At 36.8% G+C, this 26,467-nt stretch overlaps 3 protein-coding genes across 6 annotated transcripts; 1 reads left to right on the forward strand and 2 right to left on the reverse strand.

Moving 5' to 3' along the window:
- Positions 1-895: 895 nt before the first annotated feature.
- KIAA0753 (KIAA0753 ortholog) lies at positions 896-15,395 on the reverse strand. Of its 4 annotated transcripts, XM_026047936.1 has the most exons (16): positions 15,245-15,395; positions 14,161-14,542; positions 13,930-14,070; positions 13,345-13,448; positions 12,975-13,037; positions 11,923-12,135; positions 10,629-10,839; positions 9,866-10,095; positions 8,661-8,830; positions 8,446-8,559; positions 7,719-7,806; positions 6,697-6,870; positions 5,591-5,672; positions 4,913-5,018; positions 4,514-4,741; positions 896-2,295 (listed from the first exon to the last, which is right to left on the reverse strand). In XM_026047936.1, the coding sequence occupies exons 1-16, from the start codon at positions 15,332-15,334 to the stop codon at positions 2,181-2,183; spliced, it is 2,511 nt and encodes an 836-aa protein (XP_025903721.1). In that variant the 5' UTR covers positions 15,335-15,395; the 3' UTR covers positions 896-2,180. The 4 variants fall into 4 exon arrangements, with proteins under 4 accessions (XP_025903721.1, XP_025903720.1, XP_025903719.1 ...); XM_026047935.1 differs by having other exon boundaries at positions 6,697-6,867; positions 13,930-14,542; XM_026047934.1 differs by having other exon boundaries at positions 13,930-14,542.
- Positions 15,396-15,563: 168 nt separating this feature from the next.
- TXNDC17 (thioredoxin domain containing 17) lies at positions 15,564-17,712 on the forward strand. Its single transcript, XM_026047733.1, has 4 exons — positions 15,564-15,723; positions 16,427-16,508; positions 16,755-16,830; positions 17,465-17,712. The coding sequence occupies exons 1-4, from the start codon at positions 15,582-15,584 to the stop codon at positions 17,531-17,533; spliced, it is 369 nt and encodes a 122-aa protein (XP_025903518.1). The 5' UTR covers positions 15,564-15,581; the 3' UTR covers positions 17,534-17,712.
- A 1,666-nt stretch (positions 17,713-19,378) lies between these two features.
- Positions 19,379-22,147, reverse strand: MED31 (mediator complex subunit 31). Its single transcript, XM_026047876.1, has 4 exons — positions 22,138-22,147; positions 21,039-21,116; positions 20,407-20,503; positions 19,379-19,681 (listed from the first exon to the last, which is right to left on the reverse strand). The coding sequence occupies exons 1-4, from the start codon at positions 22,145-22,147 to the stop codon at positions 19,489-19,491; spliced, it is 378 nt and encodes a 125-aa protein (XP_025903661.1). The 3' UTR covers positions 19,379-19,488.
- Between the last annotated feature and the right edge of the window lie 4,320 nt (positions 22,148-26,467).

Consider the following 26,467-nt stretch of genomic DNA (forward strand, 5'->3'; position numbering starts at 1 on the left):
CTGCAGTACTAGAAAAAAATAGTTCTCCAAACCACTGATAGAACAAATAACTGTTACCATAACTACACCACTGACAGATGTGTGTTGATTTAATTTCTACAGTTAAATATTTACAACGGAGACTGCAGATGTTTTCAGGAGCTTCAGAAGACACATATTGAATGCAAATGTCACTGTCCTAGGGGATAATTCATACTGATTTATCCCCTAGGACAGTGACATGCAGAGTCACTTTAAGATGAATGACTTTTACAGATTACAAACTTCCTATAACCTCTAGCTTGGATTTGGTACTATGTAAGTAAACAATACATTACAAAATTCTCTACTAAAGATCCTTAGGAAGGACTGAATAATATTAAAATCAGGAATCTGATCAAAATCCTTCCCTCTCCATAGATTTCTGCTCAGAGAAAGCATCCAAATACCACACTATTTCATCCAGAAAAGAGAGTTCACTTTGGAATCATCATTCAGATGATACCACTTACGGCTCTGTGAGAGAAGAGACATTTACTTTAACAGATGACTATATTACTTTGGATCATATTGTAGCCTGACTCCTGTCAGACACTCCCTCGCATATTGGTTGCCGAGTACTCCAAATGATTTAAACGTAAGGTATTTCAATCAAAAATACGCTCAGTCCTAAGAAACAAATATTTTTTATTAAAAAGACTTTCACAGGCATACAAATATATATATGACATTATTTCTGACTTTATGTTTGTGGATTTAAAAATAGACTTACCTCTATATGTCTCAGAAACAAAAAGGTAGTGTTTTAAATTATAAAACCAGTGTCATGCATCAGCAATAAAAAAAACTCCACATCAATGCAGATAGATTTCAAGTCATTGAAACATTACAAAGTAAAAAATTTAATTACTTAAAAATTATATGTTCAAATTAGAGGAGATAACACTTTCAGAAGGCTAGAAACTTCTTAAATAGGTTAAGTATTATTGGAGAAAATAACTTTATGAAAGGAAACTAACCTTCTTTTTTTTTTTTTTTTTTTTAAGGTTACCTCAAGAGCCGAGATCACATTTTCCACAAATTTTACCATAAATCCTTTTTACTCATTGCTTCCTCCAGATACAACCCAAACCAGTGTATCGAGTATCTGAAAGTAACAACTTAATTCAATACTGGAGAAATGCCAACTGGTCATTTTGATGCTCTTGATTTCAAAGCAATTTTTACAAAAAATGCAGGCTTGGATCATTAAATGCTGGTAGAAAATAAAGTTTTAGTCTGATTAAAGGAAAAAAAAAGGCTGGAGGGAAGAGTTTCTGCCATGTGCTTCCATTGGAAGGTCCCATTTGGCTCAGCATAATGTATTAGTGATACATTCTGAAACCAACAAGAGGCCTCCTACATTTGGAAGCTGACTGTAGGAGCCCATTGTGTAGGCTTTTTGCATAGGAGTACAGCCACTGCTATGTGTTGCATTAATTTAAGGCTGTGCCAGGAGAATCACTCTCCTTTGGATTGCTACATCCCCAAAAATAACTAATTCAGCTATGTCTGACCACAATTACTAGCAGCCAACATCTTTCTTGAATGATACTGAAAGCTTTAAATGGCAGCCCAGTGGCTTTTACTCTTGAGTTTTCCACTTGGGCTTTACACCTTTATCAAGAATATCCCATTCTTTCCAACACAATTTTCAGATATATTCAATGCATTTTGTTATCAAGAATAAACTAAAGCCTACAGTTCCCTTGTGAGGTAGATAATTCAGATTTTTTCAATTTTAGAAGAAGAAAAATGAAGCATGATACAGCTAAATTCATAGCATACCTAGACTCTAAGGTCCACCTTCCAGTACTTTATTGTAATCAAGCAGATCACACAGACATTGATGAAGTAACTACAGGTGTGCACACGGATCAGTGGCCTCACCAGAACATGTAAACTTTACCGGTAAAAATTTGCTTCATTCTACCGAAACACCATGGAATAGAGGAGGGAGGGAGGGAGAAGCTCTATAAATCCAGTATAATAAATTTGAAAAGAAAACAATTGTCATCACAGTTTTGCAAAACTTGAGAAGAGTCCTTGTTGAATTCATTTGGTGAGTGGAATCTAACACACATAAAAAAATAATAATTCACCTGTTAAAATTGTTAGGCTAGACATTGCAGCTGTTACTGAGGCAAATTTAAAAGCATTTACTATGTTGGCTGCAAAAACTCTGAGGTGAACACAGCTTCTGCATAATCCTCACAGACATTCTGCAACTCTGCTGCCACATCACATAGGGCTTCTTCTGTCAGTTCCTCTGCCAGACTGAGGGAGAGAGAGGAAAAAAACGAAGGTTCAGAAAGTCAGATTTCTAATTCTAGTAATTTCTTCCAATGATATTAATACTCTGATTTTAGAAGGCTCTATTAAAAATATAGACTTTTTTTTTCTCCTGCTTAGACTACATAAAGAGCTCACTGCCACAGAAAAGTTGTGTTCTCATACATGTTGTATAATCTACTTGAAATTCTTGCCAGTATGGTTCCTAGGGAAGGATAAATACTTCAAGCTTAGGTGTTGAAGGATCTCCATCACTTTCCTTTTCAAATTCTTATATACCAATCCTGCTTTGGGAATAAGATTTAATATACTATGTGATTATGCAAAGGCCATTTAAATCAATGGGTAGTGTTTTACTGATTTTAGTGATCACTGAATCAGGCCTTCCTATTAGGAACAAAATTTAAGAAGCAACAAGACTAGAAATTTCTGTTTTCATGGATCTCTGGGTCAAATAAGATGTCAGAGAAGAGAAAATTATTCTAGCATTTAGGAAAACAATTGTGTACTAATGACTTGAAAAAAATCTGTATCCAAGTATATCCAAGGTCTATTAGCATACCATAGAAGAGTTTTACACATACATATTTTGATACATATTTTACTGAAAAAGATTTGTAATGCCCTCTGGTGGTAAAAATAATTTACTGAAGCATCTTGGATGTCCGATTACATTTACAGTTTGATTTTAAGTAATATGTATCATAGGTAAATGGCAGCAGGTGGCAGGAGGAAAGAGATTCACTTCCATTTAATCCATCTGTCAACTACAGGAAGATGCCAGCCTTGGAGTACCCAGCCTCACACCAGTTATAGAAACGAATGTAGTTGGCACTGAAGAATGAGAGTGCTGAGAATTGTCAAGGCATACTTCAGCAACACATTTTAATAGATTCAAATACAGTGGTCTACACACAATTGTTAAAACACTTGTAAAACAGAGAATGAATTATAGGCAATCCTAGACAATCACTTAAGGGAAGTGCAAGGAAATGATGACAAATAAAATAATTTACTTGCCATATCTGTTACCAACCAATCAAAATACTCACGAATATTTTAACTTTCCCTACCCTGCTTGCTTAACAAGTTTTGACTATGTGATAAAGATTCCTTTCCTACAAAGTATGCAATATAGGGTAAGTTATTGTTTCTTCTTTTATTTGCACTGAAGGATGACAGACCAGATATGTCACAGTTTCCCCTAGTGAACTCCTTGACAGGACAAATATTTTTGGAAATGGAAGTACTGAAATCTACATTAAATCCAGCTGTCACTTTAAGAATATCTACTATTGTTCCATAAAACAGCAATTAGATAAACCTCTACTATGAGAGGTAAAGATTGCAGACATATTCTCTGCTATTTCCAGTGCTTTCACAGAATCACAGAATAGTTGGGGTGGGAAGCTCTTCAGATTTCTTTGCAGATCACTTAGTCCGACTTCCCTGATCAAGCAAAACTAAAGCAGGTTATCCAGGACCACACACCCAGCAAGTATACAAGTACCTCAAAGTATGGACATTCCACAGCTTCTCTGGGCAACCCTTATTTACATTTCACTCAACAAAAAAAAAGTAAATTTTGGGGTTTTTTTTCCAAATTATCTGTTGATGATACCATTTCATTAATGGATGGAAAATTAGACTCATTTCTTTTTATCTCTAGGAAGGATATTATGCTGAGTTAAACACTTGAAAATGCAGCACTAAAGGCTTCTTCAGAGCATGCAAAATAACTACATCTTCTATGGCGACTCCCTACAGATTCATTCACCCATTTACTCCAGGAATGGTTGAAGAAAGCTGAGGGTGAGCATTTCTTCTCACAGTTTTCTACAGCAATTGAAAGCCAATTTACACAAACTAAGGTAAAGTTAAAATTGAAGTTTCACTTCTAATGTAGTCTTCTGAAAATAATATAAGCTACTTTATATGTCACACAGTTGTTTTTGTGGTAAAACTGCAATATATGAAAAACAATCATTCCTCCAGAACGTTCTGCCCTCATATCCCTTTATTCTCTCTGAAACTCTTAAAAATCCATAAACATCAAGTATCAGCTGAGAAGCAGTCCAACAGCTGACTACTTGGGCTTTCAACAGAACCTTTCTCTCCCATCTCCTCCTCTAAATAAAATTAGAAAAAAAAAAGTTAATCTGTTTATATCTCCCCTTCATAAATACAAAGATAGTTCATGTACCTTTCAGCAATCTGCCACGGATTGAAACTGCCTATTGCCTCATGAGAAATGATTTTTAGGTGGTGCTTGTATCTGTTGTTATAATCCAAGAGGTTCTGGAACATAGCCTTTGGAACAGAGAGAGAAACGTAGCACTCATTTGGCAGGGACCTACTTCGACTCAAGGTCTGCAAAATGTCACTTCCAGGCTGCAGTTTCTCTTCTGATGTTTTGATTTCATCAACACCACTGGAAATGGAAGACAATCATTAAATCAGAACTCTATTATGAAAAATAATGTTTTTCAAAGACAAAGTCTAGTCAAATAGCAACCAAACTTTTCTTTAATGAAAACACTATATTGAAGATGCACAGCTCAAATACATCTCAGCTTAATGTACGGCAGAATATTCTACTTACTTGCTATTAAAAGGGTTTTCAAATATAATGTCTATTTCTGGCTCTTTCTGTCCAATTAATCTAGTTATTTGAATTGGATGTGGAGAGGAAGGAACATTTTGCTGTTCTAGAACAAAGAAAACAACATTAAAAATTTTTTCTCTGGAAGAGAAAAGAACCCCAACATTTAATGCAAGTATATCTACAGAAAATATGGCTCCTCTTAAGGCCAAGTCCTACAGATAGATAAAAGCCCCTAAAATGTAAATTCAAAATGGAATTTCCAAGCCCCCAGTGTGCTAAAGATAAGGATTTCAGAAACCGTATGCTTTGCAGATTTTAAAAAAAAAATTTATCTGTGGTAATTCTAAAAAAGAGGGAAAGAATACTACTCTAAAATTAGTCTATTAAGTTTGGTCCTAACTAGAAGATACAAAACAAACAAAAACCCAAAATCCCAACAAAACAAAAATCCCATCACACACACACACACAAAAACAAAACTTAGGTCAAGTATTCACCTGCCCTACTGTGAAACTTTCCAGCTGGTATAAAACAGCACAATTAAAGTCAGTGTGTGATCAGTTGCTCCCTTATTCTGGTAATTATACATAATGCAACAATTTTAGTTTTAAAAAGAGTAGAATTTAAAGATGGAGACTACAGGAAAATTAATTTGCATTATAAAAAGACACTTACCTTTCTTCTCTTCCTGGGCCCAGAACTCCAAATCACTGTACACAATCTGGGTAAGTCTCCTACGTACAGCTTCCTGATACCTCTTTAGATGTATACATAAAAAAGATTAATCAGTAAATATTTAACAGTTTCGTTGGGCTACTGATCATCTCATGTGAAAGCTCGCAATGATCTTTTCTAATCAAAAATAGGATTATTTTCTCCAGTTATCTTAAAACAGAAAGGTTATGCATGAGACACAGACATAGAAATCATACATAATCTTGGTCAAAATGCAACTCTAAGACTCAATCAGTTGCTAGTACAATTACAACTACTTCCACCTCTGCTAACCAGCAGCTGTTCAAATAACTGAAAACCAGATAGCTCATTTGTCTGTCCTGCTTTATCACAAATAATAGTAAATTCAAATATATACTTATGTGTTGAGTCTCATACAGATAAAGACACTGCATAATTTAAGCTTTGTGCCTCCATCTTAGAAGTAAATGGCACTAAGATTAGTAGTTCCAGATTAGGATAAATTGCTCAAAGCAGGAGGTAGAAATGAGACTGGAATTAAAGAACTATGGGGAAAATCTAATTGAAGAAAAAATGAAAAAAAAGCAACATATGAGCAAAAAAACACCTCATTAAAATTTACATAGCAAAGTGGATAAACAGAAGCGCAGTTAACTAACATGTTTGACTTCACCACATTTTCCTGTAATATATACTTTGGATTGCCATGGCAGGTTTCCTTGAAGTGCTCATGCTACTGGAATATTAGGGCCTTATATCAAAAACACTCAAAAAATGTCACAAGTATTCAAACTTTTCCAAATGTGAGACAATGTAGCAACCACCATACTGACTTTCTTGATGATCTAAGGCACAGAAAAAAAACAAAAACAAAACCAACCCCACACCCCACATAGGTCAAATAGGTCAAACATACTTCTGTTCTCACTCTACTGATCTGGAAAAAGAAACTCCATTGAGCTCTTCCAGTTCGCACACTGATTTGGTTAGACCTTGCTCCACCAAAAATGTAAAAAACAACTGACATCTACAACTTAAGGAGAGCGATCTGGTAACACTGAGACCAACTGAGAGACAAGGCTTACTTCAATGTCTTCCATCTTTTGCAACATTGCTTCCAAACTTGGACACTCAGCCATGGCCAAAGCAGGGGTCTGGAGTCTCTCCTGCTGCTCCATGCTCCAGAGTTCCTGAACAGTATCTTCCAAAAGATCATCTAACAGTTTTTCAGTCAGTTTATCTGCATTTGTTGCAACCTGCTAATTAAAGGAAAAAAGATCCAGTGGAAAAAGAATTCTGGTGAAAAAAGTGTTTATAAATAAAGTACTTCTAAAAGCAGCTGCTTACTATATTGAAGGAAAATGTTAAATGTTGGATTATTAAAAATCCAAAGAATTTCCCCATTTTCTTTCACTTATATAGTAAGTCAAATAAATAAAAGCAGCTTGGTATGTCTCTACCAGGAAAAAAATCAACAGATATGGGAAAAGCTCATTACTCTTTCCCCAGAAGCATTCTATTTCATGGCAAAGGAAAAAAAAAAAAAACAGAAATTTCAAACAACTACATTCTATGCCATGACAGATAGAATAAACCTTTCTCAGTTACCTGAGTTGAGAGGTTGCTTACAAATAAAGAATCCTTCAAATGACTGTTTGTTTCCAGGGAGAGATTTACTTTTTAACAAAACATAAATCCTCTCATAATAATCACATTTGCAGCATCACTAGTACAACTTATATTTTGCCATTAAATACAGCTTAATATAAATTGTTAGAATACTATTATGAAGCTCAGTCATGTTCTAGATGGAATTGTTATGGCCAGTCAAAACAATTTAAAATGCATCTACTTTATCAGAAAGTAATCAGAAAATGAATGTTGCTTTGGCATAATTTATTATAATAATTTAACGACTATGCACTGAAAAAGAAACACACTCCCCAAAAGTCCAAAACTTTGCTGAGTATATGAACAGTTTTATATTCTTTTTTTCCCAAAATCCGCTTACTTGCATTAAGTTGAAAATGAACAGATGTCTTGCCCCTCAATAATGCTTTATAGCTTTAAATTAATCCTTCAGCTGCATGAGCTTTGACTATACTACCTGTGCCTTGTCCAAAAGAGGTTCTAAATGCTCCTGTACAGTTCTCTCAACTTTTTCTTCAAACCGGATGGGAGAAGCACCCTGTGACCTACCAAAAAGAAAGTCATTCTGAAATACTGTATGACAAAAACAAGTAATCATAACAAGTAATTCATTTTGCTGGAGGTGTTAGGGGCAGATGGGAAGCTCTATCAGATCTGATATCAAAACCTTTTTTCCATTTATCAGTTCTTCAAATAAGTAATTACCTCAGCTTTTGCTTTTCTATTTCTTCCTTACTGCAGTCAGTTAGAAAATGCACTCTCTTTGAAGATTCTGCCTCAAGTCATGTTAGTTTTCACAAATAAAACAATACTATAAGGAAGTTGCCAATGCACATTGTAACAACTAGATAATGAAATTGTGATTTTGATATCTTGTCTCTTTCTTTCATACTGAATTACTCAAATACATATTCTTACCACAGATTTAACCTTGCTAGGAATTTTGTGTAAAACATAGTTCTCAAATTCTTTCAATGCTCACTTACAGAAACCTCAAAATAACACACAAACAAAAAACACCCAGCAACCACAAACCCCTTGATCACTACCTAAATATAGAAAACATCAGGTATTTATCCTCAAAATCTCAACCTCACATAAGGAAAAAAAAATACACACACACACACACTTGAAAGAAAAATTCAGAAAAAAAAAGTATTTCCTATAAGAATATCCCTGTTAACCTAGGAGCTTCTTTTTCTGTGAAGCTTAGTCTTCTTCCTTCTGCTTTCCTTTTATGTGAAGTTGAGTTACCAATGAGTTCACTAGATCTTGCATTCCTGGGTGTCTTGACAGTACTGTAAATAATAGAATATATTAATGGTACTCCTTTTCCTCCACTACATGTTTTAAAAGTTTATTCATAGCAAATATTATTGCATTTAAACTGTGGACATACCATTTTGCTGAAGCAGATGGAGATGTATGGTTTGGAGGTACCCTGGGTATTCTGTCCTCCTCAATCTGTCGTTTGCTCTCTTTTAGTTGGAAAGCTACAGTTGTCTCTTGAAAATGGGCACGTTTTCCTTGAGGTTGTACCCATCTTGATTTTACAGGTTTAGGCACTCCCTTAAATTTAACACAATCACATTAAGAAAATACATCTCTGTTTTTGATATTTTCTTCCCTCAATCTCTTAAGTATTTTGTATTCCATTTCCGAATTGGTCTTGAACTCATGACTGACACCTTTACTGCACAGCTAACAAATGCAGAGGTTTTGCAACTGATATGAGATGGGTTATAACTATGCGCTGGCAGAACATGTCCTTAATCCCACAACTGTGAGTTTTAAAAAATAGTTCCAGTTTTTCCATATTGCTCTTCAATGGAAAAAATCATTTTGAGATTTTCAGAATTAGACTCTTAACTCTGAACAGATCAAAATAGAAAGTTTCCAAGATAACCTTCTTACAATCATGAAACTATAAGATTATTCTACTTATATTTGCTACAAAGACAAACAAACTCCCACCTTCACTATGAATTACTGAGATGCTTAGCTTTGCTACTCACAGTCCTCACACTAATATGGGAAGCAGCAAAATATATATTCATGCATCTATTTTACAATACAAAATTGGATTTTCAAGAATCCTTTAAAAGAATGTAACTGTAAATATTTTGTATTTGAAAATATTTTTCTAAAGAAATTGCTTGTTTACATTACAAAAGTCTCTAGCTGGTTACAAGAGAGATTCATCAAAACACACAGTGTCTGGTGAAGTGGTATAATTTCTGTAATCAGAGGCAAAATTTGATTCATTTTTAACCTCATTATCATTATGGAAAGAAGAAAGAAAGATCACAGCTTTAAAGCCAAATTGAAAAGTTACCATGATAATTTTAAACATGAAAATGCTTTCAGGGAATGTTTTGAGTCTGTTTGTTGAGTCTGATATTCATTGTTTCTAATTAAAAGCATGTTTCTAATGTACAATAACAATACTTTCAAAGGTCATAACACAAGACTTACTCCCTTATTCCTCACCTGTTCAGAATCAAGTTATTTCTGAGGAAGCACAAAGCCTAGCAGTGTCTTAAAAGAAATCCAAAAGGACAAGTAGAGGAAAACATAAATTATTTTTTTTAATAACATCTATACCTTTGATTTTGCTGGTAACAATACTCGCTTCTTCCTCAAAGGGCCACTTTCAAGCATGGGACCTTTTTTTACAGCTCCAGCTCTTGCCAATGCATCTAAGCTTCCTTGTAAAATGGCATTTTTCTCTGGAGTTGGTGGGTCATTTTCTTCTTGGAATGCACTCTGCGGTACTTGAACATGACTGTTTGTCTTTTGAACTGCTGAAACATTTGCAGCAAATTCATGTTTGTCTGTATGAAAAAAAAAATCTTTATCTGCAAGCACAAATGGACAAAATCCATCCCTATTTCTGCATTTCTGATTTTTGTTACTCTATTTAATGATGAGTTGTAAAGTTCTGTCATAATATTGAAATATTAGAATTGTTGCTATTTCCTGGTAAACATTAAATCAACTGGCTTTCTTACATTGTTCTGTTGTACAAAATATTTTGTTGTTAACTATATATACACATAAACACACACAAATGTACATAATATGTACACTGGCAGCGATGGGGACATAGCTGCCTCTCTAGAGAGAGATAATTTCATATCTTTTAGGCGGCAAGAGACACGATTTAAATAATAACAGAATAGTCATAACAGATATATAAAGCTGCAGATCTACCATGCCAGAGAAACAACTGAAAATAAATGCATAGCAAGACTACAAGAATCCAATTATTATACCTTTGGGAGCAACAGGTAATGTACTACAGAACTGAGTTGCCACTGGGATAACATAACTGATAAAAAGTTATTTAATAATTCAGAATACAAACCAATCAAAAGTCTGCTGGTAGATGAAGGTTTCCTAGGTTCTTGTCCAAGCTGCTTCTTTAAGATGAGAGGTTTCTTTTCTCCTCTAGGAGACCTAAGCCGCGTTCTGGCAGGAAATACCATATTGCTCCCTGGTGATTTGCCCTGAAATGCTGACAGACATTTCTTTGTTTTTTTGGGTGTTTGTTTCTTTTCCAGCAATGAATCCAGATCCTGTACCAAATATTTATAATTTAAATTACTCTTTAATTAAATAATGAGAATAAGGAGAAACAAATGTTAAAGGAGTCTAAACAGTGTAATATTTTGAGATGGTTTGCTTTTTATGTTCTCTTTTTCTTTTTGTTTATTTGTTTTTTAAAAGGTGATCTGTCCTTGTTCATGCAGAAGCTTCTTCACATAATCAATAATCTTATAGAACAGGCTGGTATTTTTGTTTTTACAAATGTCTCTAGCAATTAATTGCCTATGGTATGTTCAATAAAAAAATTGATACAAAGGCTACAGATCATACATGACTACAGGATGATTAAGGACTTCTTTCAGTAACAAGCACAGTCTTAAGCAGTGCCACTTCCCTTTCTGTTACAGGGCAATTATGACTATTACTCTTTTTATAAAACATACATGCACAGCTCTTAAAAATTAGAATAATATTTTTAAAGGAAAGAAAATCTCATGAGTGTTATATCACTTAATTAAATGTTGGTTTCATAACAGTTCAGGTTACACAGGTTTTTTTTTGTTTTTACATCTCTAATTTGGAAATGTAAGCAGAAAAGGCAATTCAGAGCTTTTTTTTTTCATTATATCAAAAATGTTTGTAAAGCATCAAATATTACTAACCAATCATTTGAAGTGCACAGAGCTTAATAAATTCTTGTAGCTACATCTTCTGACCAAACACTTTTTCTGCATACAGCACGAAGGAGGCAGACACTCATCACTAACCCTTACAACTAAAACATACACTACTAAACAAAATACATAATTTTCAATGTATTGGATAAAGTGCACTCCTTTCAGCCTTGAAAATGACAAATGAATCAGACATACTGATGCTCTATTACCACTGTAACTACTGGTCTTATTTCTGACAGGACAGCTAATAAAGAAAGAAACAGTATCATCAAAAAAATGCAGCAGGTAGCTCTGGTATATAAGATGCAACCTCATTTTAGACCATCATAACTTATTAAAAAAAAGAAAAAAATCATGAACACACAATATAGTTGACAGTCAAATATTTCACCATGTCTCTTCCCTCTCATCAGAAATGAAATGTTATTTTCCTACCTCAACTTGTAGCAGGATATCTATGATAGTGTCAGAAAGGAAAGAGTCCATTTCTAGTTTGGCAGAGCAGAGAGACAGTTGTCGAATGAGACTGCCTAGTTCCTTATAGTGTGTAGGAACTTGTTCTCTTTGATCAGTAAATTGATTGGCAAATGTCTGCAAGGCTCGTATAGCTCCTCTGTGTGCTGCAGCCAATCTGGATACTGTTTGAGACTAGGACATGAAAGAAAAAAAAAAAAAAAAAAAGAAAACAAACCCCACAAGCTTGAATAACTAAAGTTTCTACAAATGTTGTTACTGAAAGAATTAATGCCAGAATTTCATGTGAAAATACTCAAAACTGTGATAGTTATGATGAAGATGAGGCTACTCATGAGATAAAATGCAACAGACATTTAAGCAGCCTACTAAGGATAATACCTATAAGATCATATACCAACTATTGTGCTAACTTCAGTTAAACTAGTATAGTTAAAATATTTTTTTATTACTCTGTGCCTAGAGAGTTTAGTCATAGGACTAACCCCAACATGACAATCAAGGAACAGTCTCCATCCCTCAAAGATTTTTTTACAGAGAAGATATAAATGTTGGAAAAGTACAAGACAATATGATCAGACAGTAAGCATGATCACAGCATTAACTTGAAAATGATAGATATTATAAAGTGAAAGATAATAGACAAGAATATCAGAAAGGATCACCAAGTGACATTAACAGAAATTTTAAAGAGTAGTGAATAGTAGAATGCAATGTTATTCATAAATGAAAGTAGAATATAGGAGAAATTTGAAACAGCATAAAAGTAGAGAACAGCCTTTTCCTCTGCAGTTTATTCTGAGGAAAAGAGGGAAGGCAGCATCAGATCAAGCAAGCCATAATTCTGTGGTAACAAAGCAAACGGGGAAAGATAGAAAACAAACACACACAGACCACCTACTCCCTTCTGGAAAGGCATACCCTAGATAACTTGAAATCTGACATATACAATTTACTGAGAAAAAAAATCTCTCAATAAATGAGTGGCATCCTGAATGACAATTACTTCCTACCTTTTTAGTATGCTTGATTTTATGAGGACTCAATTTGTCTAAATTATCCTGAATTTCTTTTACCTGTTTATCAAAAAAGGAGGGGGAGGGGAAAAGTCGGTCAGAACCAGCTCCATATCTATAAGTGAAATATAAATCTTAGTGAAAATAACATGTGAGTGAAAGTCCAAACTTTCCAAAAGTATTACTTAAATCTCTATCCAGGGATGAGAGAGATTAGTCATATCATTCACATCCAAACCAAAAACAGAGACATGTTGATCAAGATCTCTTGTTACCGTTCATTTCTGTTGAAGCCATCATAATAATCTAGCTACTGTACATCCCAATTTTAAAGGAATTGGTTCTATACACCCCAATTGGTTCTTACTTGTTGCTGGAGAACATACAACTTCCGAGCTGACTGTACAGTTTGCTCCTGCCTCCTAATGCGAATTCGTTGCTCTTCACCAGGATCCAAAATTTCATCTCTCTCTAGAAAGCATAAAATACAGAGTTTTGTATCTTAACCTAACTTGGGAGAAGTCTGAAAAGTCAAATGAATAACATAGATGACCAATGCAATGTCAGAAAGCACATTCAATGTGCCAACCTACAGCCATAAATTAGGTGAATCAGATTTTACTAAATGAAATATTGTCAACTTCTAGCCTCTTTCTTATTACTGCTAATGAAGTGACTAACTACAATGCTAATTCTCTGCAGTCTGAAGATATGACTAATAAAGTTTTATGGCACCAAAGTTTTTCACACAAGGTGTGAAGTCAGCCTACCTCGAATTTACTGTCATTGCAGGTATTTGTTATCTAAACTAGCTAGCCATTTTACTTTTTATTCTTTTTTGAAAAATAGTCCTTAAAAATATAGAATTAAAGACCAATTCTAATTCAAGTCAAACGAGAAAGAATGAAACAAACTACCATTTGTTTATATAAAATAAATTTTTTAATCTTACTTTTTTTAGACATTTCTTCAATTTTCTGGATACAACTTCTCAATTCCTTTTGCAGGCGTCGAACTTCCTGTATATTTTCATCATCTTTTTTTCTGATATTTTTCTTGGACCCTGGTCCAGGGTCGTGGATGGGCGGAGAACCTAATACAGATGGTATTAGCCTTCCCTCATTTGGTGTATAGAGAGAAAGTTTAGCACTGGGGCTACTGGTCTTCACTTTGGAAGGCTGACCAAGTTTGTGCTGGCATTTTAAGGTAGTCCAAGAATTCGATGCATTTTTCTCCTCCAGACGTTGAAATAGTTCATTTTTGTGTTGCTGGGACCTCTTGGCCAACAACTGTTTATTGACAGCAACTCCAAACACCTGCTGCTTTACTTGCCCTTCACAATGTCTTTGTCTTACGTCCCTTTTGGCTAGCTGAATGGCAAATTTTAGTTTCTCTTCAGATATCACTGAAAACATGCCAGAGCTTCTTATGCTGGGATCGTCACTGGCAGCAAGACTCCTCTGATCCTTGGATGGCTTCAGCTTTTCTATTATAATTGGATGAGGGCTAGGAAATCTGACAGACAAATTCTCTGGAACTGCAGGCACGTTCTTATTAAACTGGAGCTGTTCCAATGTTTAAACAAAGGCTAATGTTATGCAGAGCACATTACACAGGTAATACATCTCTAGCACACAAGAGTAGGCAAAGTGGATCTACTTTCATATCAGGATTAATTCTGTCATGTTGGCACTTCTCCCTGTGCCAACTTCTCCCAGGCAAGCCTTTATCCCTACCCAAATGAACACCAGTATTCAAAATTATTTTCATGTAAGCATGTAGATCCTTTTATAAATACCATTAGGCACTGTTTTTGCATCATAGGCATAATTGACATTGACAAAAATGTTCCAAAGTATAACAAAAGTGTAAAAAATTAGTTATAACAATAATATAACATTAGTAATATAAATTCACCTAATTATATAAAGTCATGAATAAACTCATAAAGGTAAAAAGAAGATAATGTATATGCAATGACAGGGAAATGCATGGCTGAAACACAGCACCACAATAATGGTTTTATGTTCTGCTTCCACACAGCTAAGGCTAATAAGCGGCTCAGAGAGGCAAACAACATTTGCTCATACAATTGCTGACCTATCTCCTCACAGAAGGAAAACACCATGCTTTGTATGTCATTGTCCTGAAAGCAAGTACAGAGATTTGACACCTGCTAGCAAGCTACCCCACCAAGTGGGTCACAATCCTCTCTCTGTACTGGCCTTAGAGGAGAAACAATTCAGTATCAATACAGCGGCAAATACCTGGGTTTGTAATACTGTGGCTTCATTCCTGAAGCGTGGGGTATCGGATGCAAAGGTAATACCGGATGTAGATGGCTTGCTTGGTCCCATCACGTTGGCTTGCCTCACGTAACAGGATCTGACCTCCCACGGGGCAGACCTGCTCTCTGCAGCCCCGGGAAAAGGACCTGCACTCGTCGGTGCCGGTGCCGGTGCCGGTGCCGGTGCCGGTGCCGACCCGCCCGCTGCGGAGAGGCTGTTCAAACCTGGCAACCACCGCCGCAGAGGCCGCCGGGAAGCGGCGAGTGGGCGTGGCTACGGTGGCCGCGGCGGCGGGCGGCGCGGGCCGGCGGGCGCGATGGGCTGGGAGGAGAAGCAGGTTCGCGGCTACGGCGAGTTCGCGGACACGGCGCAGCGCTGCCACGGCCGGCCCATCTTCGCGCTCTTCTGCGGCGACAAGGACGCCACGGGCCGCAGCTGGTGCCCGGACTGCGTGACGGGTGAGCGCCGCCGCCCCCGCGGCTGGGCCCCAGCCGGCCGCCCAAGCCCCGCGGGCAGCCCCCCGCGCCCGGTGCCGCTCGGGAGGGAAGAGCCCGGCAGCCCCCGGCGTCCGCGCCAGGCTCGTGCGAGCCGCCCGGCTCCATAACCCCGCGGCGCTGCCGCCGCTGGGAGCGGCAGCCGCGGCCGCGTGGGCAGGCGGCTGTGCCGCGCTCTGCTGTTCCAGGCTGCTGCTCAGCTGGGGCGCCTGCCAAGGCAGCTGTTTCTGTCGGCTCTGCAGGCAATGGGACGTGCATCCCAGAGTCGGTTAATTCTTAGGGTCAGTTAATTCATGTAATTCAATGTATTTATCAACTGTGGCTTCATGCCTGGCAGGCGGATGTAACATGGACTTGGTGGCTCTTCCCAGTACATCATACTGTACTTTACTCAATCATGTATGCTAAATTATATATGGCAACAGCTTACTGCTTTTCAAAAGAGCTCTCCTAAAGGGAGACAATAACATTTATTGGGTTACTAAGTAGAAAGGGACCTCAGGTCCCTGTAACATTAGTAGTTAGTTCTGTAAAACTTGTGTCTATAAAACCTTCTGCCCCAGACAAAGTATCAGCTCTAGCAACCTTGTTTGTCCAAGCTGATCCATGCAATTCTGTAGCACCATAATAGTATCAACTACTAACTGATTAATAAATTACTCTCTAGCTGAACCCATTGTGAGGAAAGAACTTCATAACATGCCTGATGGGTCTGTATTCATCTACTGCCTAGTAGGAGACAGAGCCTAGTAAGTAAAATATTTTAATGCTAATGGCTGATACAACTTTGTTATTTGTGGATGAATCTTTAACAAGCATGTTAACTGCTCTTTTCTGTAATAAGTGAAATATCTTGTGGTCTTGGAGGTCTATACCATCCTAATGTCAACGGGGTTGGGGAGGTAGGGCTCTTTGAATTATCTTTGTGAAAGAATTTTAACAAGCTGATCCCAGGTACCTCTGTATAAGCTGTTACTCACTTTCTCCCTGAACAGCTGGAAAGATCCCAACAATGAATTCAGAAAGAATCTGAAACTAACAGGAGTGCCTACATTACTTAAATATGGAACAGTAAGTCATTTGTCACATGTCTTTAGTATCCGTGCATTTGAGTGAGCCAGTGGCAGGAACTTGTGGCTATAAATTTATATTTACCATCCATGTTGTCTTATACCTTCACATTTAAAAAGGGCAGACAATTAGGAACAACTTTTCTGCCCGCCAATCCACTTCCTGGCTCAAACAGACAACTGATCAATCTTCCATAGAATTTTCCCTGTAATAAACATGTAGTAAAATAGTGGTTGAAAGGGAGAGAAAGTTCTTAAAAACATTTGTTAGCTTGTGACTTGCAGCTCCTGCAGCTTTAGAAAATCCAATTGTAGAATTATGGGAGTGGAACAGTATTACCACAGTACACTTCTGATACAAACAGACTACAACTCTATAAAGTCTCGTGATTTTTAGTCAAAGACACTAAACCTGTCAGACCACGTTGTAACTTGTACAAGTTAAATTAATTAGCAGTTACATTCCAAGGAATGATTCAGAGCAAAAAACCCTTGGGCATTTTTCAATTATGTCCTACTACTTGCTCCCTTCAACTATTGAAAAATAATTGCTGAAGCAAAGTTGTCATATATGGATGGCTCTAATCTTGAATAGGATTTTGAATCACCCCTAAAAACATATTATTTTCTTTCAGCCTCAGAAGCTGGTTGAAGAAGAATGTTTTAAGGCAGAGCTTGTGAGGATGTTGTTTACTGAAGATTAAATCTTCTAATAGTCAATCATTAAGCTCATCTCACTTATTTGTTCTATTCTTTCAAGGGAACTTTGTGTTTTCCAGACTATCATTGTTAATTACAATGTCTGACCAGTCAAAATAAATGTAATTAAGTTTAGGTCCAAACCTTCCACTGAATTCTCAAAATGCAAAATGGCATCATTCCTTGCTTGTTGAAATAAACTTGTACTTGCAACAAACAGTCTTGTTTAAGGGTGCTGAGTTCATATTCTGAAACACTTTACATACATTTTCTTCTTTCCCTCAACACTGCATAGCTGAAGTAGATAATCTGTTAAAGAATACACACAAACAACTGCTCTTCAATACAGTTAAATAAACGTATTAATGGTAGTGGAGTTGCTAGTGTGGTATATGCATATTGACTCGTGTTTATTACAACATTTCAGCCAAAAGGAATGCTCCCCTCTAAGCCGAGGCAAGTGCTTTACTATCCTTTCTTACAAGAATGCAAGTCAAACCACAGTTACTAGAAAAGAAAATGAAAACTTACCAGATCAGCAGCAACTGCTCCTTGTTTAGCCTCAATTTACTGATAAATAACACTGACTTACTATTGAAGGTCTAGCTTAGCAATTAATTACGAAGAATAAAAACAAGAATCTGTTCATTCTTCCTAAATTGGAATTTACACAGCTACCAAAGCCATTAAGACAGATTTTCAACACCTAAAAATAGACCGAACACATACGCCATTATCAAGTATGATGAACTGAAAGCTAACACTCTTCAAGTGTCACTGGTTTGATGGTCAGTGTACCTGCTCTTACAAAAATATGAAATAGTGTATGAATGGTTGCCTAAACATATTCAGAAAGGGAAAAAAAATGTCCTAGAAAGGTAGAGCAAATTGTCTAAACTGCACCTAATCTTTAGAAGCAGAACACTCAAAATATACTTTATTTTTAACTTAGTTTAATAAATTATATTTTAATTGTAATTAAACTATGTGACAAGTCACTTTATATAGAATGCATGAAGTCTAAGAATTCTGCCACTTTTTTGATTCTACATTTTATTCTTCATTATACAAAGGAAACTATACTCAAGTGAATACAATCTAAAAATAACAAAATTAAATCCTTGTCAAAGCATATACACCTTTAACACATTATTTTTACTACACTTTCTGTAGGAAAGCCTACAAGCATCTAGTATGTCACTGGCAGAAAGTGTCTGTTCCATTAAAACACACTGACTTTAATGGAATAAATATAGCTCCTGCCAATTTCCCTACTTTCTGTTTAGTATTTCCATAATATCTGACTGTAAGACTGTATTACTTAACTCTGCCTCTCTCATGCAGTCCTTGTGTCTTCACACTTTGACTTCTGTCTCTAAAATACTGTAAGCAAAACTGTTTAAGACTCCCTTGCTAACAATGATTATCTATAAAACAGAAATGACAAATTATAGCTGAATTCTGTTTCAATGTAAATGTCTGCACTGTAGATTTTGTATATATTGACTTTAGCTTTACTCATCCTGCAGTTGTAAAAAGTACACACGCTTCTTAGCAACACTCTGAGACATAGCTTTGTTCTCCAAGGAACACACCTCTTAAAGTCAGGTTTCTGAACTATCCTTTTTTTGTTAGCTACTTAAGTGACAGTGTGCTTAAAAAAAAAAAAGCCTACATTTTGTTTTCAAGAGGAGCAAAGACTGGTAATAACACTCTCTTGAGATTGTTCATGCTACAAGTTACAGAATTTTGAGTTTATTAGTTTTTTACCTTTTAAATGTTGATACAAGTTACAGCAAAAAATAACAACATAAAATATAAAAGAAGCCAAGTCACTTGATAAATCAAAAAGAAATGAGCTATAGAAATGAGCAGGTAAACTTATATACTTATGTACCTACCAAGTCTCTTATAAGTACTTGAAGTGATACAAAGTACCACCTTGTCACTCTGCAACACTTCATTTTACTGAGGTATTGTTCTGTTGCTGCTGCTCTGCCAGTGCTTGCTGGAGGCGCATTCTTTTCCGTGAGTAGTGTTGCCAGTGAAGAATTTGTTGCTCATCAATAAATTTAGCACACTGAGCATTTACCAGTTCTTTGCGGAAGTGTTCATACTGGAGCAGCTCTAACATATGCAAACACTGAGGATACCTGTGTTAAAAATAAACAGATGCTTTACTAAGAGCTTTTACAAGGTACACTAAGACTGATGTCTCCAATAACTAGGCAGAGCATGATTTTTGTTTTTCATATATGTGCTTTACTCAAGTATCAAAACCCAAAATATAATGTTCCAGGCATTAATACATACCTTAAAAACTTAAATTTTATTGTAGGAAAGGAATGCAATAACATCAATCTAGAGATGCATACACATGCTTACATAGTGTAACTTTCCTACTAGATTTGGTTAAAATAAACATACATATCAGCTACAATATCTACTTCAAGAGCTCATTTAAAGAGCAAAACAGGAATTGTTTTCCAAAATGTAAGCGAGAGTGCAACAATAAGAAAAATGCAAAACCATCCTTTACATCATATAAGCAACAACTGAAATAAAAAAAAAAAAACCCCTCTCCAAACACAGCTACTGGACCTAACTGAAGTGTTTTTTTAAACAAATATTTTAAACAAATGCTAAACTGTAGCTGGTAGTTTGCAAAAGGAAGATTCACTGCACAGCTGATGAAAGACAAGTTCTATCATTTTATCTATCCTCTTATAGCTGGACCATTGGAAATAGCAAAACACAGTGGAGAAGGCAGAGGCAGGGTTACAGGCAGGAATCAAGCAATGACATATTGCTACATGGCAGCTAGCAAAAAGTGAGCAACACATTGAGTTTCACAATGCTAATTGATTTCAACACTTACTTTAGGTATTTTGCATATTCAGGTTCCTTCCAATAAAGTAAATATTTAAGATAATTTACAAAAGTTTTGTCTTTGAAGTAGCCTCTCTGTGCAAGGACTGAAATAAGATGACAAATAAGGAACTGTCAGTTAGAGATGTAAGAAAAAAAAAAAGTCTGTCAAACTTGAAAAGAATACATGCAAAAATACACAAAAAAAACCCTTGAGTTAAAATGTTAAGATTACAGTAAAATTTTTATCAAATCAAAATGAAATGAATACACAGGAAGAAAAGTATATTTTATGTCAGCATTCCAAGCATAAGAAGGCATTCACATCCCCCTTACAGTATCTGTCTTTCATAAAGCAATAAGGTAAAGAACAGATGTTTATAAGAATTTTTTTTTATTGTAGCATCAAAATTGACAGGAAAATTCAAGGGAGAAGTATAGTATCTGAAGCTACTATTAACACTGGTAAAAAACTGTTTTTGCATAACCCCCACCTGTTATAAATCTTGACCAACCCAGGTATTTATAAGCTACTTTTATCCTGTAAAAGCTAAATTCACTTTTCTGTGTTTAGCTTTATCAAAAACAGAGACCACTGATATTCATTTCTTAGGATGTTCACATTTACTTTGAAGTACTTACAGTTAAGATAATTTGGATTAGCCAGACATTGAACAAATTCCAACTCCAGCTGGAACCGCAGTCGATTTCCCGTATCATCTAATATACATAAGAAAAACAGTTAAGAACTGGACCCATGCAACAGATTTAGAAGTCAACTTTTCAGGTTGAGCAGCATGGAGACAGTAGGTTTAAAAAAAGGGTAGACAAAATAGTAATTTCCCATAATCAACATAAATTAATCTAGCAAAAGGTTCTTCATTACAATAATCAGTGTTGGACCTGCATTAATAAACATGGTGATTACAGCCAAACAAGATACAAGAAATGGAGGAAACCATACTAACTTATTTAAAATGAAGGAACAGGAGAGGCAAGGAACTTAGGATATTTATACAGAAAACATTTAACAGGGTGAGAAGGGAGAACAGCAAGCAGCCCACTGAAATCCTAATTTTATGTAACTGTAGCAGAAAAGCAGAGAAAGGCAGCACTTTTTCTCTAAGATGATGTCTTCAAATGGTACATGAGCAAACACTGCAATGTTCTCATGCTACAACATACACCAAACACTAGTGGTGACCCCCAAAAGGCTTGATGCTGGCTCCAGTATCAACACCTTTATTAGAGACTTTGAGGGGACAGAGCAAGTTTGCTGATCATAAAGAATAATATGGCACTGGCTGATACATCAGGTGTCTGGTTCAGCTGGAGGTTCAGCTCCAGCTCCCAGCTAGAACCACCAATGAGATCTAATATCAGGACAGAGATGGTCCTAAAGCAACTGCATCTAAACACACCTTTCTTTCTCTAAGAAGTTATCCAGGCACAGGTGCAAGTCGAGAGCCTACAGAGAACCGTGAGAACTACTGCTCTCCAGAGAAACAGAGCTCAACCTCTTGCAATAAAGTCAGATGGATGGACTAAAGGAAGCGCAGTCCCAGGCCTGCGGCTCGGAGCCCTGAGGTGACCTCGTAGCCTTGAGCTTCCAACGAAGTCTGGTCAGCAGTGCGAAAAAGGGGGAACTCGGGAGGAGTGCGGGGGGAGGGGCACCCAGGAGGAAACGGGGCCGCGGTGCAGAACACAAGGCAGAGCCCCTCCCGAGCCGCCGAGGTCTCACCTGCCTCCATGACGCACCTCCCACTGAGCGCCCAACCGGGACAAGATGGCGGCAGCCACACCCCGCACGGTCGGACGGAAGCCGGGTGGCTAGCGGCACTGTTGGGAGCTGGGAAGCCGGCGGTTGCCCAGCAACGGCGGCAGAGGCGGGACGCAGGCTGCGGCCCGCGCGGGAGCGTTGCCAGGGAAACGGGTTGTGGGTAGCGCCATTTTCCTACGGGAAAGCGTGCCCAGGCGGTGCTTATCGGTCACGGCTCGCAAACATGGTGACCGCGTTGCGGCCTCACCGGGTATGCTTATGGGCTTCATCACATCCCTCGCGAAAATGATCATAATCTTCATTCTTTGATTTCCAGAGTGAGGGAATGCGTAGTGCACAGAAAGATTACTTTTCACACACAGTGTTACACAGAGAAGCACAGAGGAGATTGACAGGATTATGAATTTTGATTGACAGGAATGTGATGAATTTGAGTGTGATGAGCTTCACCCCTTCCTCTTATGAGGGGCCACCTCCCACACACCCTTGCCCTAAGGACCTGCTTCCAGGTCTTTGGGAGCTGCTTGAACCAGGACTGACCACAGCTCTGGGAAACTGCCTCTCCTTTAACACTGTCCAGCTCCCCGTGCTCTCCTTCAGCTCAGCTCAAGCATTCAAGTTGGAGAGACCACTAACTCCAAAGTAGAACTCTGGCATGTTTTTCAGAGTTCTTTTTTGTTTTTGTTTTTTTAAATCGATCACTTCACTCTGAGAACAAAACAAAGTGGTCTCCAGAGCCTTTGCTGGTGACCTTTATGCAGCAATTTCCAAAAATTTATAAAAATGTCACATATGAAATGTTACTTCCCTTGTGGTCTAGTGAAAGTACAATTGTATCATCCTTGTATCTGCGTTTTCTAGGCTTGCTTTTTAGAAAAAGTTGCATTTCTTCTAACTGTATGGCTGTTATCCAAATAAAATAAATCAGGCATGTGACCTAGCATGAAACAGATAAGAGAATGTTTAAGCATTTTAAGAGAGAGTTCTTTATAGTGCTGCACTGCTCCAAAGCAATGTCAGCAAAATTTCTGGAGGAGATTCGTAACCTCAACGTAACTGATCCAGCAGAAATGATGGACTTGGCTATCAAATGGGTGCAGAAGTCTTTTCCAAATGTGGAATCAGTTTCTACAGAGACATTGCAAAGTTGGTTGGAAGAAAAGCCAGAAGAGCTGCTTATATTTGTAAGTAATTTGGTCCATTGAAAATTAAAGGAAGTTATGCTTAAAATCAAGTAGAAATAATTATTTTCCATTCAAATCTTCTTATAATATACATTAAGAGGTTACTACTTTTCTAGCACTACAAAATATTTTTCTAACTCTAGAAAAAATGAGTAAAATTGCTTTTTTAGATTTATGTCGTTAGAGCTAAGGGTAAACCTAGAGAAATTAAATGAAAGCAAAGAAATTCTGTGGACAGCAGAACTTAGGAAATCAGGTTTCTTGTGACTTCCCTCTGGGGTGGGTTACAGTGTCTGAAGCATTGACTGTGCACTGGCTGTAGCCTCCCCATAGTGGAAGCCATGAGAGAGTCTATCTCTAGACAGTATCTGTGTCAACTGCCTTGAACACCTAGTCGGTATCTCCATGCTGGAATTTATATACTGCTCCCCTGCTGCTATCATTGCTCTTTTAGAGATGCTGGCATGGCCTGGAATGGCCATTTTTGCCCAGAGTCTTTGCGTTGGTGTTTCTATTGTTGCTAGCTTTAGTGAATCATCAATACTCTGAGTTTCTCAGGAAGGCCCTATGTGATATTTTTGATGTACTAAGCGTGGCTTAGAATAATGGTTTGTTCTATCCTAAAATGAAACTTTTACCAGAATAGCAATTATATTGCAATTCCGTTAGAAAGTACCTTTAGGTGCAATGTTCTAGACATGCTTTTTTTTTATTCTTTTTTTTTTTTCCTTTTTGCCCTAGATCAACATATATTTGAGCTAAGAAGGATAGAAGAAAATGACTTTGTACCTTATATTTGTACTTGCATGACATTAATTTTAACTTTGTACTAGCTAAGTCACTTTTGATCAGGTCTAGAGCAGAAAAAAAAGGAAAGTAGAGATCAATCTCAAACTTTTATTTATTTATTTATTTTCCCCTTTCTACATACTGAGAAGCCATTGAGGAGTGGACTTTGTTTTGTTTACAATAGCAAGTTTGCAATGAGCCAAGGAGATTTCAGTCAGTCTCTGTAGTTAATTCATCAGCTTAAAATTTAGCTCAGAGTGAATCTAGTTAATAAATACACCAAGAGTGAGAGGAGAGCTGCACTCTTGCATCAGCACTCTGGAGTGGAGCCCAGCTTCAGAGGTTGTAAAATTATTCCAAAACTTGCAGTTCTGCCTCATGTCACATATTTATTTATTTACTTGTAACACTTTGGCTAAAATAAACCTGTATGGTTTAGCACTGTTAGCCTAGCTTAGCTACGGTGCAGTTGTATCATTAGGACTGTGTACAGGCTTACAGGATTACCTGAAACCTTGTAATTTTTTTTTAAGGAAATGATGGCTATTTTCACTCTTCAAAATGTCTTGGTTTCTTGCTATCTTGGTTAGCAATTTTCCATAATACCTTCTTTTTTTACATAGCATGATTCTTTCCCCCTGTAAATTGGGTTACAAAAATATCTAAAAAGGATTTGGAATTGTGCTTTTTTTTTTTTTTTTTTCTTAATAAAATAGCACTTCTTTTTGCAGATGAAATTTTAGTGGTTTTGGAATACAACCGTTACTATACCAAAACATACCAAGTCACTCCCCAGTAAACACAGACTTCAGGCTAAAAGCAGAGATCAAATAGATCCCTCATGTCTGCATTGCTATTCTGGAATGTGATTTCTCTCCCAAGACTGACTTCAAATGAGAGGATCCTATGAAAGGGCTGGTCACAGGAACTAAATTGCTATGTAGGTTTGCTAGAATTAAGTCAAGCATCTTGATTTTTGACCACCAAAACTAGGAACAAAATTAAATGTCAGAGTCATACTATCATATCCAAAAACGTTCTCCAGGTAAAGAGAGATTTTTTTTTTCCCTCAATTTAATCAAACTTCCAGGATTTAAGTGTTAACATATGCCTGTGAGCCAGGATTTTTCCTTGCTATTGCTGTATAACAGTGACAACATCCCTGCCTCAATTTCTCCTTCTGTAGGGATTAGACTGTAGTCCATGTTATTGACTCTATCTGAACACTGTTGCTTGGCTTTTATTTTCTCTAAAGCATGTTGACAAAACATGCTAGGATTAAAGTTGGGTGTGACTTATTTAAGCCAAAACATTATATGGATGAGTTTCAGAGAATCTGATGGACTAGAGGCTATATTCTATGATTTTTATACATATTTAAGAGAATTGCACTGGCAGTAACTCCTTTTTAGAAAAAGAAACTGCATATGGAGTAAGTTCACAAAAATCTTCAGTAGAAGTTCCAGAATCTGTCCTGATATAGAGAACACCGTTAGATGGAGCCACTTTGAGAACTGAAAGCAGCAAGGTTCCACTATACACTGGAGAAAATTGCACTGAATTGCTATTAGATCTTGAATGTGGACACCATTGTTGGGAGTCCATCTATGGGATCATGGCACAGTGCACTGTCATCAGATAGAAAAGAAGTCACAGCAAGGTTTTATCATTGAAAGCAATGAACTTGTGGAACAAAAAGTACTTCATGCCCAGTGTTTGGATCTCAATCTATCCTTTTTCGTTCATATATTTAATCATCCACTTCAGCATAGAGAGCAAACTTGCCATTATCCATATCAATATATCTTGAAGGATTTTATCCGTAAAATGTCAGGCATTTTGTTTGCAGACTGGAGAGTATCCTATGTTAAATATGCTTAAATAACAGAGAATAAGGTACACATTATGTTATATTTATAACAAGCCAGTATGAAGTCTGCATTTTTTTATACTCATGCTATAATTGTACTCAATAGAAGCAAGATCATAGTTACCACTGACTGAAACAATTGTTAGAATATATTTAATTAAAGGCTTAGCTGTTCACTGAGTTCTATTTTTGAGGTTGAGAAACAGTCAGATAACATGCATTTCAAAAGGAAAACTATGATAGCCTATTTGAATCTAAACATTATTCAATGAGTTTGTAAATTTACTAATCCAAGGGCTTGAAAGTCTGTTTTTTGCTGCAGAGACATAGATGTGCATATATATATATATATCCATCTTTGGACAAAAAAAAAAAAAAAGGAAGGACACCCTGAAGTTTAAATGTCAAGTTTGTATTTTGCATGGTCAAAAAGGTTTTTTTTTGTTTT

This window comes from Nothoprocta perdicaria, unplaced genomic scaffold (assembly GCF_003342845.1).
Source record: "Nothoprocta perdicaria isolate Ctin4 unplaced genomic scaffold, notPer1 scaffold_50, whole genome shotgun sequence".
NCBI lineage: Eukaryota > Metazoa > Chordata > Aves > Tinamiformes > Tinamidae > Nothoprocta > Nothoprocta perdicaria.

Coding starts and splice junctions, on each gene's coding strand:
- KIAA0753 (XM_026047934.1), bottom strand. CDS start 15,334: ATGGGACCAAGCAAGCCATCTACATCCGGTATTACCTTTGCATCCGAT. Junction 13,038..13,344: donor TGTATGTTCTCCAGCAACAA/GTAAGAACCAAT, acceptor TTTGATAAACAG/GTAAAAGAAATTCAGGATAA. Junction 10,840..11,922: donor ATATCCTGCTACAAGTTGAG/GTAGGAAAATAA, acceptor TATTTGGTACAG/GATCTGGATTCATTGCTGGA.
- TXNDC17 (XM_026047733.1), top strand. CDS start 15,582: ATGGGCTGGGAGGAGAAGCAGGTTCGCGGCTACGGCGAGTTCGCGGAC. Junction 15,724..16,426: donor GTGCCCGGACTGCGTGACGG/GTGAGCGCCGCC, acceptor ATTACTCTCTAG/CTGAACCCATTGTGAGGAAA. Junction 16,831..17,464: donor CATTACTTAAATATGGAACA/GTAAGTCATTTG, acceptor ATTTTCTTTCAG/CCTCAGAAGCTGGTTGAAGA.
- MED31 (XM_026047876.1), bottom strand. Junction 20,504..21,038: donor TAATCCAAATTATCTTAACT/GTAAGTACTTCA, acceptor ATCTTATTTCAG/TCCTTGCACAGAGAGGCTAC. Junction 19,682..20,406: donor GAATATGCAAAATACCTAAA/GTAAGTGTTGAA, acceptor TTTTTAACACAG/GTATCCTCAGTGTTTGCATA.